Source organism: Miniopterus natalensis, chromosome 8 (assembly GCF_054644295.1).
Source record: "Miniopterus natalensis isolate mMinNat1 chromosome 8, mMinNat1.hap1, whole genome shotgun sequence".
Classification (NCBI taxonomy): Eukaryota; Metazoa; Chordata; class Mammalia; order Chiroptera; family Miniopteridae; genus Miniopterus; species Miniopterus natalensis.
Window position 1 is genome coordinate 43387157 of NC_142088.1, and position 19588 is coordinate 43406744.

A 19588-nucleotide genomic window follows, 5' to 3' on the forward strand; every position below is an offset into this window, starting at 1 on the left:
TCAATTTTAGGTCCCTGCAGGCCACTTGACCAAATAAAATAGATGCCAAGGTAGCAATACCATGGAGTAGCTTAGCTAAATTCTCGACAAAATAACATATATGTAACACATAAATATAACATACTCGCTCAGTAATCATAGTCATTACTGGAATTTGAGGAGGCTTGCAAGAAACTGGTAAGATGAAGGAAAACCTGAAAAAGTCTGGTCCAGGAAGGTGTGGCATATCACCAACACAAGCTCGTAGTGCTTACAGAAAGGGCACTTACACCATACTCTTAATGCTTATCTTTATTATGAAAGTGTTTCCAAAGTAAAATGATCCTCATCATAACAATTGCGTCCAGAGATCATGAATGAATAATTATATTTTCATATAAAATTCAGCAAAACACAATAACAGTACATAAGAGAATTCTATTGGCTAACAGTACACCATTCCATTTTAACAGAGATGCTCAAGCACTGAATTGTCCTAAGAAAAAAGTAAGATTTTGTCACCTATCCTAGTTCTCACTGCAAGCTGAAAAATACCAAATCCAAAACTAACCACCTCCCCCTTGCATGACAACAAATGGCTATGGCAGTAACTCTGTGGGCAAACACAGAGCTGGTGGGAATCATGAGCTAGCGGCATTATAAAACTTTTGGAAATCGAACTCGGACGGTGTTTTCCATGTTTAAAGTTAAAGTTCCAGAATCACCACATAACTGTTCCTATGACAGAGCTAATTTCTTTTTGTCAACTCATCTTTAAAAACCCCTAATTTTTAAAGGGCAGTTATACAATGACAATTTAAAACATTACTGTAGATCTAAATAAAAAAATTATCTCTATAAAGTCAATTCTTCCCCCCACTGAACATAGGAATCATGCCACCAGCTGTTGTTCCTGGTTTCCAGGCCATGCAAAATACACCAAAGCAGGAAGCCAAGCTTTCATGGACCGTGTTAAGGAAAACAGGCTGATGTGCACACAACATTTTAAGAAAAATGGCATCAGGCAGAGAAGGAAGTGTGGGTACAACTGACCCAAAGTGCACTGGGAAATTGATAGCAGAAAAGTGACAATATTCTGGCTTCTGTTTTATCAAGAATTCCAGGAGGCTTAAGGGAATGTGAGTGAATGAGATCAATTACACAGATTTTAGGCTAACGGTCCCCTCGCATCACTTCCCGTGCAAACTGAGAATGCCTAGTCTTGTGGAGACACCGTACGACATGTCATCTGGCCACACATGTTTTTTTATTTCTTTGATCTGATGAGGTCTTAGCTTGTGTACCTTTCAAAGGCTTCAGTTTTGACTTAAAGTTGGATATACCCAGAAAAGACCAAGGTTCTCCTTTGGGTGTTTGCAGATCTTAACAGTTACTTATGATGTTTTATGTTCTTTAATACAATGTTCTCCATGAAAGCCAGCATCAGGTATGCTCCCTCGGAGTATGTATTAGAAGAGTTCAAAAGCATAGAGCGGACAAGTGGACAGGCCTCCTCAGTATCTACTGAGCGCCCCCTAGGGGAGAGTAGGGGCCCTGCGTGCAAAGGCAAACGGCAGGGCTCTCTTCTGGACTATTACTATGAAGAACTAAAAGGTGGCCACGGTGAAACAGGGCTAATTACTATTTGGTAATTTGAGAATGGCACAGTTTCATGTTACCAAGAGAAATTTAAGTTGACTCTGGGGACAACAATATCTTTATTAAAAACATATCTTGCTGCATTTTGCATGACTTCAAGGACCCTTTGATTATTACAAGTATTCTTCCATGGACAGAAGGCTAGACAGCAAATGCAATAACTAGAGCTAACTGCATTTTCTCTTTCCATACAAGTTACTTAGAGACTGAAAGTGCCTTGTCATCACTGAAAGTGCCTTTATCATCAGGCTGACTTTGACCTGATCTTTTCTTATTTGAATGTTAGAAACATTTCAGGGCTATCATTATTTATCAACAAAGCAGGAATCAGCCAAAGACAACAAAACAAAACAGTAAGCTAATTGGAAACTTAGACCTCAAATAGCACATAAAATGTAAACATATAACCTTTTATTCCCAAAGGATTTCTTGAACCTCTCTGGACATAACGGCATCATCACACATACTGATAAACAGAATCTTTTAACACCTTTGGAATTATTCTGCATACTTTTTATACTTAAAATTAAGAAAAAATATTCAGGCATCTTTGGCGTCAACATTTCCAAGAAAGGGATAAAAATAACTATCAATAAAAAAATCACGAATAGATCGGGAACCATCATAGGTGTTCATAAAGACCTTTGTGGAAAGTTCTTTTGGAAAGACTCAGGTAAGCTGAAATAAAATCTCATTTTTTACTTCTACACAAGGGGAAAGCATTCAATTTGCTCAAATTCAGGTTCTATCACATATATATACTCAGAACGGAAAGTTTGGCAATAGAACTGGACGTTGTGAGGTTCACCAAGTGATCTGATCTTATCTCACTGAAGAGTTCTCTCACCCAACCACTTGCTTTCTTGGAGAGCCAGCCTTTCTTCCTAGTTCATCTTCGTCAGGTGTGTTTCATTATTTGATGGCACCTCAGAACACCATTATCTAGCAGCCTAGCAGGAGTCAGATGTTAATAAAATTGTAGGGTTGAAGCAGCAATCATATGCATTTTTTCCAACATACAGTTTAATAATCCAAAATACTGATAGTTATTCCCTTATTCTCAACATTCATATGACTCAGTTTAGAAATGAAAACTGTATTTGGCTTATCTGCTGACCTTAGGCCTCTATGATCTTGATTCTGCAATATTTAGCTCTGAGGCTAAGAGACAAAAGATTCTACGACTCTCAGCTGTGTGAGTAGCATGAACGGGAGGTTGAAGGAAAGGCAGGAAGTTTCTATTGTACATAGTGAATGGTTTTTATGAAAAGAATATCGATAAGGATGAGTCGGTGATATTTTGGTTTTGTCACATTTTTGAAGAAACATACAGATACATACACAGATCACACATTTATATCATTTATTGACCCAAGGCCAAATTCTACTCAATTTTCTACTTTCCCCCCCACTAAGAGATCTAGAAGAGCTATAACATTAGAGAATAAAAGATACTTTTTCTAGATTCCTTCCTACACACCCTTAGTACCCTGGGAAAGTCTGAATGTGACCAGGAGGAAGGAGATATCAGCACAGGCTAAGTTAATTAATGGGCAACAACACTCTCACTAACCTACAGTGGAATTTACAAACTACGCTTCCCACAGGATGGCCTAGCACTGGTAGGGGGTATTTTTGTCACTCAGCCTTATCAGGCCACCACCGGAGAGCAGCACACAGAGATGTATTATCCTTCACCTCGAGAGGCCTACAAACACCATTTTGATTCTTCAAAAAGAACTCTTTGTCCTAAAATGTAAAATGAAATAAAAACCTGTAGATCCATTGAGGACTTTGTTAAATTGATGCCATCGGTCAGAGAGGCTCTAAGTACTCCCAGTCCTCCCTCTAAGTGACTTCTGGGAAAAACAAAAGCTTGTCTAGGTTTGCCTTTGCTAAGGACAGACTCAATTTACTTCATTTTATGCAACTCTAAGTTAATAATTTATAAGCTGATCTTTTGAAATTGTTCTTCTGTACTAAAGAGTGTCGGGTAATCTATATTTGAACATACTGTGGTTCTCTGGTTTATTTCACCCACGGAAAGGACTTGCCCTACCACTGGATACAATCCTCTTCTCTTTCATATTTTAGTTGATAAGAAAAGAAATTTTCACCTTCTCTAAATTTTTCACCTATAACACGCTTGTTGTTACTTTTTATTTACCTGCATCTCAGCAGATGTTCAGATGACTAACAAGTACTTTTGATGTTTTATGATTGGCCTTACAAAGTCAAACCATCCTCAGATTACACCTTAGACATATCTCTCTTTTGTGAAATAAAATAATAAGGTTTTACACGAAGAATTAGTTGCACTGTGTTTCAATAAACAGGCAGATATATTTCCAAGCCTCTTGAGTTATTACTGTGAACTAAACCAGAAACATGCTATTTTGTAACTAGGTGGGGAAAGATTTAATATTACAGTGTGAGGTTTTTGTTTGGGACTATTCTTTGTACTACAGGTTGTAAATTGTGAACACAAAGCTTTAATTTTTTTTTTTTTTTAATGGATCTGAATGTGAATGGTTCTGAACAGCATGTGCACTCTCTAGTATTTGCTGTTGTCTGCACTGTGCCAGATTCACACATTTATGTCACTGCATTGTGGTTTTCAACTCTTGTTTTACATGATGGTCTTTTTTATTTATTATAGTAAGTATCTGTAATACTTTTTTATTCCCTCTTACTAAAAGTTGGAAGAAAGGAGATAAAATCTTTGGTTATGTGTATGGTTTTCTTATCTATAAGTAAATAACACTGCTGTCTAGGGGACAATGGAAACTTATTTTTCAGTAGTTTTTCTCATTGCCAATATTGTCATTGTCCAGTCTAATTTTTGCTTTTCTGGCTTCCTTTGAGTAAAAATTCCTGTAAAGCGAACAAATCTTCAAAGAAGCAAACGAAAGGACTCAGAGTGCAACACTGCTTGAGTAACAGGGAAGTCATTCTGAGTTATGTTTAGGGAGAAAAGACAATGGGTAAAAGAGTCTTTTTCCCACTGCCTTTATTTTGCTCAGAAAAATAAAAACATCAAAATCAAACACTAGATACGGCACTTTCTTTGAAAGATGGTGAAATAAAGTGCTTTGCACTAGAGGTGACCTTTGCCAACTCTTGAAACTCTCTTTTTTTTGTCCCAAAATATACTTGGCTTCTTTTTTTTTCATGACATAACACAAGACTGCGCTAATTACGGGGGCAGTGGTAGAATCTGGCTGCAATCAGCTGCTCTCTTTATGCTAGTCTCAGGTCACGAAACAAATGCCACACAGTCAGAGTGTTTTCTTTGTAACTATGACCTTCAGCAAATGTCTTCCTTTAGAGCCAGAGCATTGACCTCATAACAGAGAACAGAAAGATCTCTGTAACCTACAAGGTGAGTCCCCAACTAGCTACAACACTCACTGAAGAAGTCCTGGTTATGTGCACAAGAAATGAAGTCTATTCCAAAGCCATTTAATACAAAACAATTTTTAAAAGCCCTCCAATAACTATACTCTTTCATTTGAACTGCTCAATGACCATGAAGAGTGACAATTAAAAAACCTAGCTCGTCCTATTTAAACTATCTGCTGGGGGAATGGTCACTGAGATCGGGCACTGACACAAAGAAAGCAAACCTATTTGGAAGTGTACAGGAATCTTGCGCTGGCTTCTGCTTGCTCTAAGAGAAATTAAGCTGATGCTCCTAGCAGACGGGGCTACAGCAATAGAAAGGGGTTGAAGCAGATGGAGCATCTCCCTCAATGTCATGAACCCAGGGAGTAAAAGGAATGAGGAAACCCTCTTTTGTCCACAGATTTACAAACAAATACAAAAAAATAAATAATATTCTAAGACAATACAAATGCAAATATTGTTCCCTTGTGTCAATTACATACAGCATGCCTACGTATAGAGAATGATAATTCTTCATTCACAGACGGGACATATGGCAGAGCACTATTCAAAATGCTTTGAGAATCCTAATTTTTGTTTCTGGTGCTGAGATATCATGAAAGGAACTGCATTTGCAACTTATTAAATACTTCCAGGAACAAATAGTTCACTTTGTTCTGGACTTGTAGTTTTCGTAATTAATCATCCACGGAGCACGGGCCGGTCAGGAGGTACCCGTTGGTGCCACTGGTTCCATTGGTGGTGGTGGCAGTGTGGGATTTCTTCCCTGCAGGTTCCGAGTCCTCCTCATCTGAGCTGGACTCAATGTCACTTCGATCATCCTTGGACACCTGTGGAATGCAACACAGTGAGTGTAACCAGCTCCTAAGGAATCATTCAGGTATCGCATGCTCAGAATCACATGCAATTGTCATACATGAAGAAAAACAGATCCAAGTGTTAAAAAACCAAAAAAGATAAAAACTTTGCCATAGTAAGAGATCCCCTTTACTGGAGATATACATTTTGGGTGACAAAGTCAATTGTCAAGGAACGTAGGTAGATTTAGGTATCACAGCAGGCTAGATATGCTGACCTCTTGATGTCTGGATTGAATGTACTAGACCATGAATCCCACTTTCTCCGGCAAAGTGGCCTACTGTACTACTGGAGTGGCATTAAAGGAATTTGGTACAAACGACTCAACTTACATTCTGATGATCGCATTATCCTTGAGAATCATTTGAAGTCAGCTCTCAATGAGCTACACTAACGGAGATATTCACTAACTCGGATCATCAAAACATCATTCTTATTTGGCTTTGTAATGCATTGTTTCATGATTTAATTTGGTTTTCTTTTCTGTCTGCTAGAATTAAGTAGAAATTTTGTTTTATATACTACATCATAACTAATGGTAGTAGGAAGCATTTTGAGAACCTGCTGGGTCGGGTTTAGTTTTAAATATTTCCAAAGGAAAAGCTACTGACGGAATCTGCACAAATTGGTTCCCATCATTCCAGGGTTCTTCAGTTCTCCAGTCAGTCTCATTAAGTAATGACGATGGTCACAAAAGACACCAGATAGGAATCTATACATTACCATAAAGAATGAAAAAAAAAAATAAAAAATCAGGCTGTCCAGCAAGGAAGTGATTTAGGGAGAAATTTAGGAAATACTCTGCTACTTTTAATATTAAAACAGTTGGAATCTCCTACTCTGTAAGTCTAAATTATGGTAAGCATTTTACCCAAAAGACCTTAAGAACTTTGAGTAACTGAACACCATTTACTTGCTTCCTAAGTGGGGTGGCAATAGGGACTGGTGGCCTGGCTTCATAGAAATTTCCCCACCTGGTCACCTGTGATTCTCTAGGGGGTGGGCTGGGGAGGTTGGCAAAGTCTCCTGGGAAGTATATCAGAATTAACTGGGGGATTTTTCATATCATGTCCTCTCTGTGCCACCACTACTCCCCAAATTGAGAACTCTGGGTCCCAGTGCCCTTCCAAGTGGGAAGCCACTGTTACTGAGAGAATGTCAGCTCTGTTAGGCAGGAGGGGCTAGAGATGACAGTAAATAGCATAAAAATGAACTTCACTCCAATGCCCCTTGAGATGATGCTAATTCACAAGGACCATCTCCAAGAAGATTAAGATACTGAAACATCAAAACAGCTAGATTATAAGGATACTTTAGCTTAATGAAACACAGCTCACAAAGACGGCATTATAGTAGGGCTCCACTACATTTAGAAATCCATTAGTCATAAATTAAGCTGCTAATAGGAAAGAAAACTCCAGTTTCAGAAAGTGATTAATTTACATTTGCATGATTAGTAAGATTATTTTTAATTACATTTGGCAAAAAAATCTATAGTTATGTTACCTTCAAAGAAAGAAACAATTTCCAACGTCTCAAAATAATCCACAAAAAATTGAGTCCATAACCTATGCCCATGAATCTTACTGTCTTAGGTGAGCAGTAATGGCAATTAAAATATCATGAAGCCTGAGATCTGGAATAAGATTAATGATCATGTCTTCATAAAGTTGAATAAATAAGTTGGAGAGAAGACAGTACATTTGGTGGAAACAGCAATGCAGTAAGGAAGGAAGTAACCTACTCCGTGGCATCCTTGTATCTTCAGTTATTCTCTCCTACTGACAGTATTGTGCATGTTGAATTAATTTGTATCCCAATGAGAATAGGAGCATTTTAAAAACAGAAATACATACTCGCTTTAAAGAGTAAGAGGCCACAGAGAAAAAAATATTTTGCCTTTAAACAATGTATTGATCAAAATATTTTGGATTTATAAAATAAGAGCTGACACTGAGCACTGCTTCATAGAGTATGACCAGGTGTCCCAAGCGCCTCTATGGAAGGGTCAGCTCTGTTTTCCTCGCTGAGGACAAGGTGGTTAGTTAAGGGCTGCCTTGTGGTCTAGGGCACCTTAGGCAAAGGAGCTCATGCTCAGTACTCCATTCTGGACCGTGCTGCTCCTCTCCCCAACTTAGTTCTATTACTCCTACTTCACTTTTGGCCTATTTCTGTTTTTTGGCCAACATGTTAAACACTGATGAGAAAAATTCCTCTCCTTCTCTGTGGGGTCATGCAAAGTTTAGCAGAATGCAAGCTCATACAGAAGGGCATTAACGGAGCTGTCCCCAGTGTCCCTCTGCAGCTGGTGGGAGCCATACCTCAGTTAGAGCCTCCAGCCAGTGCAAACAGATTAGACAGAACAATATGCATGGAAACAAAAGCATCTGAGTGCCCCTCCAACAGGCAGGCTAATGTGGCACCCAGGACCATGACAGAGAGAGACTTGTGAGAAACTTACATGTAAAGGGTTCCACTTCCCAGCCTTCCAGGGTGGCAGAAGGAGAACAAACAATGAAAATAAGAAAATATCATAGAGAACTTTCTAGAAAGTCACTGCTGTACATAGAGGGGTTGGGGCGCAAGAAGCTTCATTCCAATCAGCCTGAGTCCATTTTTTTAACCAAAGAGATTCAACTAAATTTTATTGGTAAAGGCATAAATGGGCATCCTGGATCAAGCAACCCTTCTCGTAAAAGGGAAGAAGTTACTAATTTCTGTTCAGTATTAAGTATAATCAGGGAAGGACCAAGGGAGACAGAAAGAGGGAGAGAAAGAACACAACAAATAATATATCATTAAATCTAAAATTATAAATGAAGAACATTGTCAGTAAAGCAATGTTACAACTTAAAAAGTGAACTAAGTAGACGACAATAAAAATTTTGGGTGTGTGTTTTTATGAAGTTATGCTCACTCTGGGGAAAAATATCCGTTTTGATGACATTTGAAATAATAAATAATGTTCTTGTTGATTTGGAGCAATCAAGAAACATAATTATCTGGGACATATTAGAAATGGTGAATTTTATCTTACCTTGCCCTTTGAAATAGCTTTGCAAGCTATTTTTACAATCAAGTAAGACCAGAAGCAGTTCAAGCCTTGTATTAGCAACAGCAGTAGGTTGAAAACCCACCAGGAAGGGTAAGGTCCAACAATCTCCCAGCTTTCAAACAGTGTGGAGTTCAACACCCTAAGATAAAGGAGAAAGGCATCATTGAACACAACGTTTCACTTTGCCTGCAAAGAAACTCTAGGACCTGCACAGAAGCAGAGTCAACAATATTCACTAACCACTCCCTCCCTGCAAGGCTGACCTGGTATTTCGAAGAGTCATCACCTGAACTATGCCCCTGGTGGCCAACACTCATTTCGATTCTAGTTTTAATAGTGTATTTATGCCCCCCCTTGACTTTTGTCATCGTTTCTTCCATTAATTTCCATTAAGTTTTTAGTTGTGATTCTACCTCTGATTGCTAAAGGGCTTTTGAAGTTTCTTTTGGTCTTCAAATAAGGGAGGAACACCACTCAATAACATTACACTGCAAGAAAAAAGGGTAAATTAATCCCAAAAACACTAGTTATGTTTAAACCATATGCCTAGTACAGTGGGAGCTAGAACACACTTCAGACCTATCTCTTGTCCTCGAGTGGTTTACAGTCTAGTAGGGGAGCCCCTAGAGGGTTCTTCATTCTGTAAGCCTTCCCCTTGAAAGAATTGACAATTGAAAGATATCATTTTGAAGTGATGCCTTGAGATGAGTACTGGAAGAATCTTAAAAAGTTATTAGAGTATAATGAATGTACTTAGTTTTAAGAGTGTGTACTCGAGGTAGGCAAAAGTATTTGAGGCAACTGGTTCTCTCTGTAATCCACCAGCAGGACCAGAACGGAGCAGCCACCTGGGCAGGTGCCCGAGAGCTGGTTTCAGTGTCTGGCTCTCCTCCCTGCTGGAAACTGACTCCTGCCTTCTGGATTCCGATTGCCGCCACAGAGAAGAACACTGCCCACAGAATTTTGGAATCCCTTGCATTTCCTCTTTAACTTACTGTAGGGCTGGTTCTTCAATCTCAGAGTGTTGATAAAACTCATCTAAGTGCATTTCCCCCATCTGCCACTGCAGTGCTTTGCTGGGGCCCCATAGGAGATGTTAGGTGGACCACACTTAGTGGCTAAGGAGGAGGGATGGAAAACTCTTGAATTTAAGACACAAACCACTCATACAAGAACAGCAGGCAGACATGCAGATAATTTTCATAAAACAAAGAGTGTAATGAGTGCTTTGAGAGAGGTTAAGGAAAGTATGAATCCACACAAAAACCCCCACTTATTGCAGTTGGGATAAGAGATAAAGAAAAAAGAAGAATGAATAATATAAATAGGGTCCCTATCCCCAATTTCATCCTAAGAACTCTAACCCTGTCACACTAGTTGTTTCTCAAAAACAATACATATGGATATTAAAATCCTAAAATAACAGTATGAGATTGAATTTGACAATTCACTGAAAGTTTATTACTCTATGCTATAGTAGTATTCATTCTGCCAGAGGGGGACCAATATTAGGAAATCTATTAATATAATGTGTCATACATCCATAGACCAAATCAGTACAAACCTACTTATTTCAATAGCAATAAGAGACATTTGCTGATGTTCAACTCTACATTGCTGATATTTAAAATTTAGGACTCAAAGAATTTATTTAATATCACTTTTAAGCAACTCAAATCACCAGTTATCATACTTAAAAAAACATCAATTTTTTGCCCCTATAATCAGGAACAAACCACAAACAGCCAACATCACCATTATTATTTAACACTTTTCTAGAAGCTCTGGCCAGTGAGTATGGTAGAAAGTCAAAGACTTCATTTCAAATATGTAGACATTAAATCTTTGTAACTATTTTAAAAACAGCGAACAATCAAAATTTCCAGTATCAGAAAATGGACAAAAAATTTAATTTTCATTCTTAATACAGAGATTATGAAGTCATCATCTTAAGTATTAAATGTTTCAAGAGTTTCTTATGATAGAGAAAAATACATATCATCTCAACTCCATAAAATACACATATGTGCACATGTACATGCAAAAAAGGGAATGAATGATACATCCTGGAAAGGAATTAATCAGAAGCATTATAGGCTTCCTTTGATGGATTAGAGATTGTGTATATTTTCCTTGTTACATTCTATTTTCCAAATCCATGCCAAATAATTCAGAAAAAGTACAAATCATTTGTAAAAAGGCGTAAATCAGGATAATGCCTATATCCTTGCCTTGTGCATTAGAACAATGATTTTACTTCAGAACTACCTCTGCTTCTTGGAATGCTATTCATTTGGATATCAGAGAGAAATCAGTTTAATTTGAACAGAAAGAGGCCCTGTAGAAACAGCAACAATGCCTGGATTACGCTCTTTATTATAGATCAGCCTTTGCTGGATTACAGCTTGAGGACCTTCCTCACCAGTACAGTCTGCTTGGCTTAACTGGAGCAGGGAGTCACGCAGTCGCTGGTGACATGGCATCACATTAATCTCTGCAATGCTGCATCAGAATTCACAGCCTTGGCCATGACAATCTGTGGTGCGTCTGAGGTGCAGCTCAAAAGTAATGAGGTTTCTTAGAAAATTGAGTTGGTGGCCTGCAGAGACATATAATCAGTGCACTGAATGGATATGTCTCTTAGTGCAAAGTTTGGTAAGAAAAACAATGTATTTGGAATTTAGACTGGGAGAGATCATTATGCACCTGGGCCTGAAATGAACCCAGGAAACAGGGCCTTTTTTTAAGCCACAGAATATTATGGATATAACTGTTTCCCCCTTTTTGGGAGCAGGTTATTAAAATGGTGATTACAGAATTTTATCATTTCTCAGAGGTTAGGGTTAGGAGTATGTACCTTAATGATGCTGTTGCAAAGCTCTGGTACCAGAGTTCTGAATAAAGGGTTATTCTGAGGGAGGATTTCTGGGAGGGGTCATGAGAGAGGCTCCTAGATGCTGGAAACATCCTATAGCTTAATCCAGATGGTGATTATATGGAGCATACAAATGCAAACATTTACAAAGGTAAAAATGTAGGAAGCTATACAATGAAAGATTTGTGCACTATATTGTATATGTGAATTATGCCTCAATAAAATAAAATGGCAAAAAGTACTTTGTGGGCCAAACACAGCCAGTTTGCAACCTTTCGTTTGAATAATTACTGTATCAGTGTCCCTCCCCGCAATACTCTAGGCTCACAATGTGGCTCCTAAGAACACAGACACCACCGCCCCCCTGCCAATAGTTAGCCTACAGCATCAAACCTCCTACAGCTGCTCAAGTAAAAAGTGGTGGAGAGCTTGGAGGTATAGACACCATTAATGCTGGGCTCACTTAGCCACTAGGTGGCACATTATGCATGTACAAGGCATGCTCCACGAGGTCTGTTCTGCCAGAACCTTCAGCCAGACAGAGTGTGGGCCCAGCACAGAAATCACTTGATCTTCAGGTTACACCCTCCCTTCTAAGAATCCTGTCTAACAATGGAATGGAAGGCTCCAGTGCGCACTTCTTTCTTCCTGCAGGATTCTGGAAAGAAATGGATGCCTGAAGGGCAAAGCTGAGCTCCTTGCAATTCACTGGTGACCTGCAGATGCACCTGTTACCACCCCCAAGGGCTGAGTTAAAATAACCTTGATGGGTTATTTTAACGGATGTTTAATGAATCATAAGAATTTAATCTGACTATGCCCTATAGTTACTTCCTCTCGTGCTTACCTTTTATGGATGCTTCATCTTAAATTTGATGATCACAGAATTATTATACAGGCTATACAAGGCGGGGGGACGGAGGATGGGGGGATGCACACATTCGTGCAGAAAAGTTTGCAACCTTTTCTTTTTAAGCAAAGAAAACACAGTCTCATTTTCATATGAGATTTAAGGCCTCGCTCGTTTACGTTCTAAGCATCAATGTTGCACCTGCTCTCCCTTTAAGCCTCAGGGTTCCGGGAGTCTCAGTGTCATACAGCACAGTGTAAAAGGATCTTCAGTGGCACCTCATTCAGAAATGGTACAGCCAGAGCTTAATTCTTCATCCTTGTCATGACTGTCCGCTCAGAGTTTAACCTGACAGTCTTTACTACACAACATTAGATGAACAGTCTCACCTTCAGTGGATGTTTATGATGGGACCATGGCCCGAGACAAACACAAACTCCCTACGCCCTTTCTCCCCTCTACCCCCACCAAGGACCTCCCTCTGAGCCTTGGGTTGTGTATTTCTGGAATGATCTATATAAAAACCATAGTAATAATGAGATTCATATCAAATACCAAAGAGAGCCAAGAGATAGGGTCAGGTGTCACTTTGAGGAGCACTGCACAATGCCAGGGAGGGTGCGTTAAAAAGAAAAATTTGCTTTGCGGTCAAAATTAGGGTGTCCTTTACTTCAGGGTTTTTGAACGGTCTTCACTTTGCTTTCCCAGACAAACCTCAATATATTTCATGATGTGTTTTTCTCCGACATATATTTTCAGTTGCTCTACACACAACGTAATTGAAAAGTAGGTTCTACCTAAAGATTACTGATAATCTCCTGGCATGTTTTGTTCTTTTAAAAGTAAATGCTGATAGAAAAGCATTTAAAATGTACTCTGAACAGAAACCACTTAACACCCGATAAAGAATCAGTTAATTAATCCACTGTTAGAGCAACTGTCTTTGTCCTGGTTTTCTAAGGTAATAAAAGCTCCAAGACTAAAGCATATTTCAGTCAAGGGTTGGGTAGTCCAGGTTTCAGCCTTTGGTAAAGGCTGAAAACCAAGCTTGCAACACTCTTTTAACAAGATGGCCCCTAATCTCTGAGAAAGGGTAAAATTCCACAATCACCATTTTAATACCCACCCCCCCCCACAAAAAAGCAGGGACAGTTATATCCATAATATTCTGTGTCTTAAAAAAAGACTGAAGCCTACTGGGCAGGTAGGAATCTAAGAGACACTGAGACTCTGGATGCACCCTTCCAGTTTTCTAAGAGTATAAGCCATCCTCACACCCTCAGAGGGGCAGACGGAGGGCCAGGCTCTGCGGCCTCCCCAAACCCGAATGCCCTTCCCTGAAGGGCTGCTTTCGGCTCTCATTCTCTGTAGGAACCATTCCTAACAAGGCTGACAACGGACTACATGCTTCTGGGCCGAGCTGGGTAGGATGCTCACAGCATGCCCTGGGTTTCCTGCCTTTTTCTCCCTTTTCCATTCCCTTGGGGATTTGAACAGTAATTTTTGTAGCAGTGAGAGAACAACTAAAACCACAGATATATCATTTTGGAGCTCTGGTTGTGAGATTCTTTGTTTTACCTCGAAGTTTCTGAGTCTAATCAAGGAACTCAATTTAAAGCAGAAACGCTTGGCCATTCAGGGAATTCAATGAACTTGTTCTCAAGGGATCTCACTGGGCTGTGACAAGGAAGCGGAGGGGGGAGGTCTGGTGGCCTGGTAGGAAGATCTCATCTCGAGTGTGTCTATTTACAGCAGGAATGTTGAGAGGCCGGTCTAATTTCTGGCTTTGGGGGAGTATCTTCCATTTTGCCTTCCCAAACGGGTAGGTGCTAGAGCCTGGGGCCATTTGTATCTTCTTATGAGCTATTTGAATAGCAACTTCTGTGTGGGAAAGGCCTGCAGTGTGGTGGGCACATGGTCATCCCCTCGAGTGTAGCCCGCAGGAGGGATGCGGTCTGTGTATGCCGGGAGAAAGCAACGAGGCAGCATTACCAGCGTTATGCCTACGTCTGGGCTGCTATGTGGAGGTTTAAAAGGAGCATCTCTAGGGATGAATGGTAAGAACACATCAGTAAAATATGCCACATTCTAGTCCCCTGAAAATTTTGTTTTAAGAGAGCTTGAATAATACTTGTATTTGAGAGACGTTCAAAGAATTTTTATGTTTATTAGATTAAATCTCATTACTAACCTGTAAAGTTGACAAGGCAGATGTAAGAGCAATATTTTGGCCAAGAGATAAAGATCCCCAAATAGTATTTAATTACCCAAGGTCACAATATTGCAGTTTTTGTTTTTAGTCTAAACATATTATCTCCTGGTCTCCTTCTGTCCCTCTCTTTTAATTATTATTATTTTTTTTAATCAAAACAAAGGTTGTGTACTCTTGATAAACCTTCCAGCAAGTAAGAGCTAAAAGGGAGGCTAAGAGGCCATCATGCGCAGGCTGGCAGCTTTCAAGATAGGAGGAATTCTATCCCTCTGCTTTCTGAAATCCCTTGAGAACATTCCGGTAGGGTCTTGGCTCAGGGAGAGTCTCAGTATTTCATTACTCAGGGGTCAAACCCAACCCATTTTGTTTAGAAGCTTGTAGAGAGAGTCCATGTCTTCTTAGAAATTGTGTGTGTAGCACAGGTATCAGAACTTCAGGTCAGCCCTACGTTCGTCTGCCTTGAAGCTTGGTTGTGAGATTTCTCTGCCATATCAAGCTAGCAATAGAATTTTCCAAAAGAAAATTCCAAAAACTGAACAAATATTAATTACATATTTTCATGGATATATACATATAATTATATGTATAATATAATATCCTCAGTAGTGTATGTATATCCTTTGGCCCTTTAAGAAATGCAGGCACACTCACCAAGCATGCACCAAGTGCGTAGGTCCCAAAGGAGTGTCTGTTCTTTCTGGTAAACAGACCCTCCTTCCACCTCCTTCCTGACTTCCGTAGTCTTGTACCTCAGGTCTTCTTTGCTCTGAGACTCTGACCATAGTTACTCCTGGCTCTCTGGGTTACATACTTCCTACGGTCTCCGAGTGTGTGATGCCAGCTTCCTGTCCCTCTGGAAAGCTCTGCCTTGCATGATGCCCCTGCTCTAAGTGCTCCTGTCCTGACTCTGCCCCCACCCACTCCTCTGTACCACAAGCCAAGCCAACTCCTTCCCTTTTTGCTGAAGATGAAGAGAGAGGGTGAAGGCAGGGGTTGGGGAGAGAGGAAAGAAGAGGATAGTCTCTTACTCCCACCTGGGTTGTATTGTCTCTCCTATCTGTTGTGTATATAACAGAAAAGCAAGCAAAGGTAGCAAGGGAAGCTTGGTTAATTATTTGGTAACCAAGAAAATTAAGTGGACTTATCTTTATTTTTATTATGCTTGTGCTACATGCCCAATACTGTGGGGGTATACACTAGTGGGCCTCAAAAAACTATAATCTAGTTGAGAGGCTGAGGTTGGAATAAATTGGTATATTCTATTTGGTGGGTAATGTTACAATATGTATCAAAAGCTATGTATTTACTAACCTATGATTCTCTTTCTAAATATTTGTCCTAAAGAAATAATAAGGAATTTATGAAAAGATTTAGCCACAAGGATATTCATATAAATATTATTTATAATAGGAAACCACTGGAAACATCCTAAATAATGTCCAAAAATAGGGCACTGATAAATAAACAATGACTTTTTCATAAGATGGAATATTCTGCAGTCAATATAATTATGTTATAGATGACTACTTAATAAAATGAGAAAATGCTTACAGTATAATGTTGAATGAGAAAAGCAAAGCTATAAAATAATATGTGCAGAATGATCTCATTTTGGTAAAGAAAAAGATGTAATTTTAAGCATATAAAGTGTTAGAAACAAGGACATCCAACTAGGCGCAGAGGTTATCTCAGAATTATGGGATTGCTAAGAAAAGCCAATAAAGGTCTTAACTGGTGCAAAGAGCACAACAGCTTTTCACAGAGCCAGATGGGTTTCCCCAAAGCCACCTCCACTGAATCTCAGTCACAGAGGGGCAAGCCTGGCTTGGCCAGAGGTGGTTCTCCTCAAAGTCCCAGCTTCCTGCTCTGAGTGGGAGATGGTTGGCTCCCTGAGAGGACTGAAGAGGGGACTGCTCAGGGAAAAGTGGGGTGCACCGGTGGTAGTAAAGTCCCCCGTCTCTAACAGGCTTATTCACATCACTCACTCCAAAAATAGATGCTTTGATTCCATTTGAACACAGGAAGCCACTCTGTAGATTCATTCTTGGTGATGGGTTTTTGCTCTGGGTTATGGGGATCCTGAGAGGGCAGAGGGGTCAACTTCAATGCACATCGGATCACTTTTGTCCCTGGAATGTGGGTCTGTTGGCATGTTTAGGGCTGTTTTTGTCCGAGTTCCCAACATTTCAAGCTTAATAACTGGCCTCAGAACTGTAAAACCTGCCAGGCTTCTGCACTCCCCTTCTGTTATTTTCTTATTTCATGATTTTGTGAAAGAAATGTATTTTGCAAGACACAAGGCGCAGCTTGTGGAAGCTATGGTACAACCCCTACAATCTTGCCTCGAGGGGCAGGGGGAAATGGAAAAGAGACTGGAGAGAGGGAAAGAGAGAGGAGGGAAAGTGAAGGGGAAGAATGAAGGGATGGGAAAAGGGCAGACAGGGAGGAGGAGGGAGGCAGGAGGCCCTCCTCCCCAAGGCACTGTGCATCTTGAATCAAGGCCAGGCCTTGCACAAACAGCCTGGCATTTAATACCACCTATTTCTGGTATTAAATGTTACACTAATGAAAAGAGAGCCACAAGGCAAATAGCTGTGCCTTGGAATTTAGGAGAGAGACGCCCCTGTGCTAAGCTCAGGGCCTGAAACTTGAAAGCTTCCTCCACCTGTCACTCAGGCTGGGGATCTACTCAGTGGGATCCACTTGCTGGGAGACTCAGGGGAGGCGCATATTCAGACAATTCACTGAGGAAGAAAAGAATATGAACACCTTGCCGCGGAGGGCGGGCAGGCAGTAACGCGGCACTGGCTGCTCGCTGAGGGCACTGGATTCCGGAGCTGGGGGGCAATGCGTTCTTTTGCAGAACCCCCCACTGCAAACCCATCAAAGGAGTGGCTTACTCTAGGGACGACAGTTTTATGTGATAAAACTCATCTTCAAATAGTCAAAGACAGTCTACAGAGTGTCCTAGGGATTTCATCTAAAAAGTAAAAAAATAATTTAACTGACGGGACAAGACGTTCTCTCTGCTGCTGCTAGTTGTAGTGTGTCTAACTGGGCTTATCCTTTGACCTCCATTACTTCTCTCCAGTAGTCCCCGATCAGGAGTGGAATGTTTACAGTCAACAAGCTGACTATAAGGCCTCTCCTCTCACTGACAGAAATAGCAACAGCCAAGGCCATACCTTAATCACAGAGGAAATCTGTACACACCACTCTTGACCTCCACGAACAGAGTCTAGCGCTATGTTAGGAGGTTTGGTGGGTTCAGGGGGCAGCAGATGTAGCTTTCTCTCAAGGGAAAAGTGGAAAAGGGATACGAACAGACAGTTCCCAGAGGAAATACAAATGGCTTAGGATATCACATTTTCTATGGGTTTGAACATGTTCAAATTAACAAATTAAAAGAGATAACGTTTAAACTATCATATTAACAATTGTACATAAAAAGATGATGAAACGCTGTTGTCAAAAATAAAGTGAATGTGACACTCATATGTGGCTGTCAGAATGTAAATTGGTGAGTTCTTTACTGAAAATTTGGCCATACATGTGAAGAATATTTAAAAATTATTCTTTATCCTCATAAATTTAATTTTGAAGTTATCTATCTTTGCCTTTAAATAAATGAGTTATCCACATATTTAAGTGCAAGAATTTATATGTAATGCTGTTTTTAATGGCAAAAAAACCTTCCAAATGGTTAAAAAGGCCTATCTATACTGTAGAATGCTGTTCATACATTAAGATCATGTCATCTATCTAAATGACATGGGAAAATCTTTAATTTAATGAAAAGTGAAGAAAATTAGATTAGAAATTGTATACAATATGATCTCTAATTTTTAAATGTATAAACATTTTATCTACACATATGAATAAAACATGATTAAAAGAAAATATTCCACAATGTTAACATTGGTTATTTCTGATACCAGGGACTTAAAACATTTTCTATACTCTTTTCCAAATGTATGTATTATTCTTATATTTAGAGCAAACATTTAAACTTTTTTTTCAAGGGTGATTATATAAGAAAAATTTTTACCCTCTCAAGTTAGTTCAAACACCTATTTGTGTTCTGCCTCAGGCAGCAGAGAGGTGAAGCTGAGTGTCAGGGCCAGGGTTGAACGCCTTCTGGAATGCCCATGGGGACACACGGAGCAGAACTTGGATCTGAGCCACAGTTGTTGGTTTTAGGGTACACATTCCTATGAGCAAGTATCCTTAGCATGGCACGCAGATGGTACTAAAGAAACCAGTCTAAGAAGAAAAACGTAGGAGGCCAGAAGGTCTCTCAGATTATTCTGCCCAAGTCTTCCTTAGATTGAGGTCACACATGGACTATGAGGCAGAGATGACCTTCCGTTTGTAATCTGGTCCCAGGGCTCCCAATGTTAGGGTAAAATGTCTGGGGTTAAGCACATAGCAGATGCTCCACAATGCCTTTTTGGGGGGCAAATATTTTTGGTTAACTTATAAACATGCATGTGATTTTTGGAGTTTGTATACACCATATATAACATGTCCATTAAAATTACTCAAAATCAGCTTGTAATGGAAATGGTGTTTCCCGTTGTAAAACTAATTCCCCTTAATCTGTAGAATTCAGAGGCCTGATTTCTCTTCTTCCCACCCTGTGCCATGTGCTTCGTGAGTCTGTTCTGCAGAAGGACAGTTCCCAGCCTGGCTAGG

The 19588-nt window shown here is 39.8% G+C and overlaps 1 protein-coding gene across 1 annotated transcript in view; it reads right to left on the bottom strand.

The window, feature by feature from the left end:
* Window positions 1–276: 276 nt before the first annotated feature.
* Window positions 277–19588, bottom strand: part of CERS6 (ceramide synthase 6) — a 236077-nt gene continuing 216765 nt past the window's right edge. The window contains exons 9-10 of the mRNA XM_016200210.2: window positions 8939–9095; window positions 277–5873 (exon numbers count right to left, since the gene is read on the bottom strand). Coding sequence (XP_016055696.1) covers window positions 5721–5873; window positions 8939–9095 — 310 coding nt within the window. The 3' untranslated portion in view covers window positions 277–5720. The remainder of the gene's footprint in view (window positions 5874–8938; window positions 9096–19588) is intronic.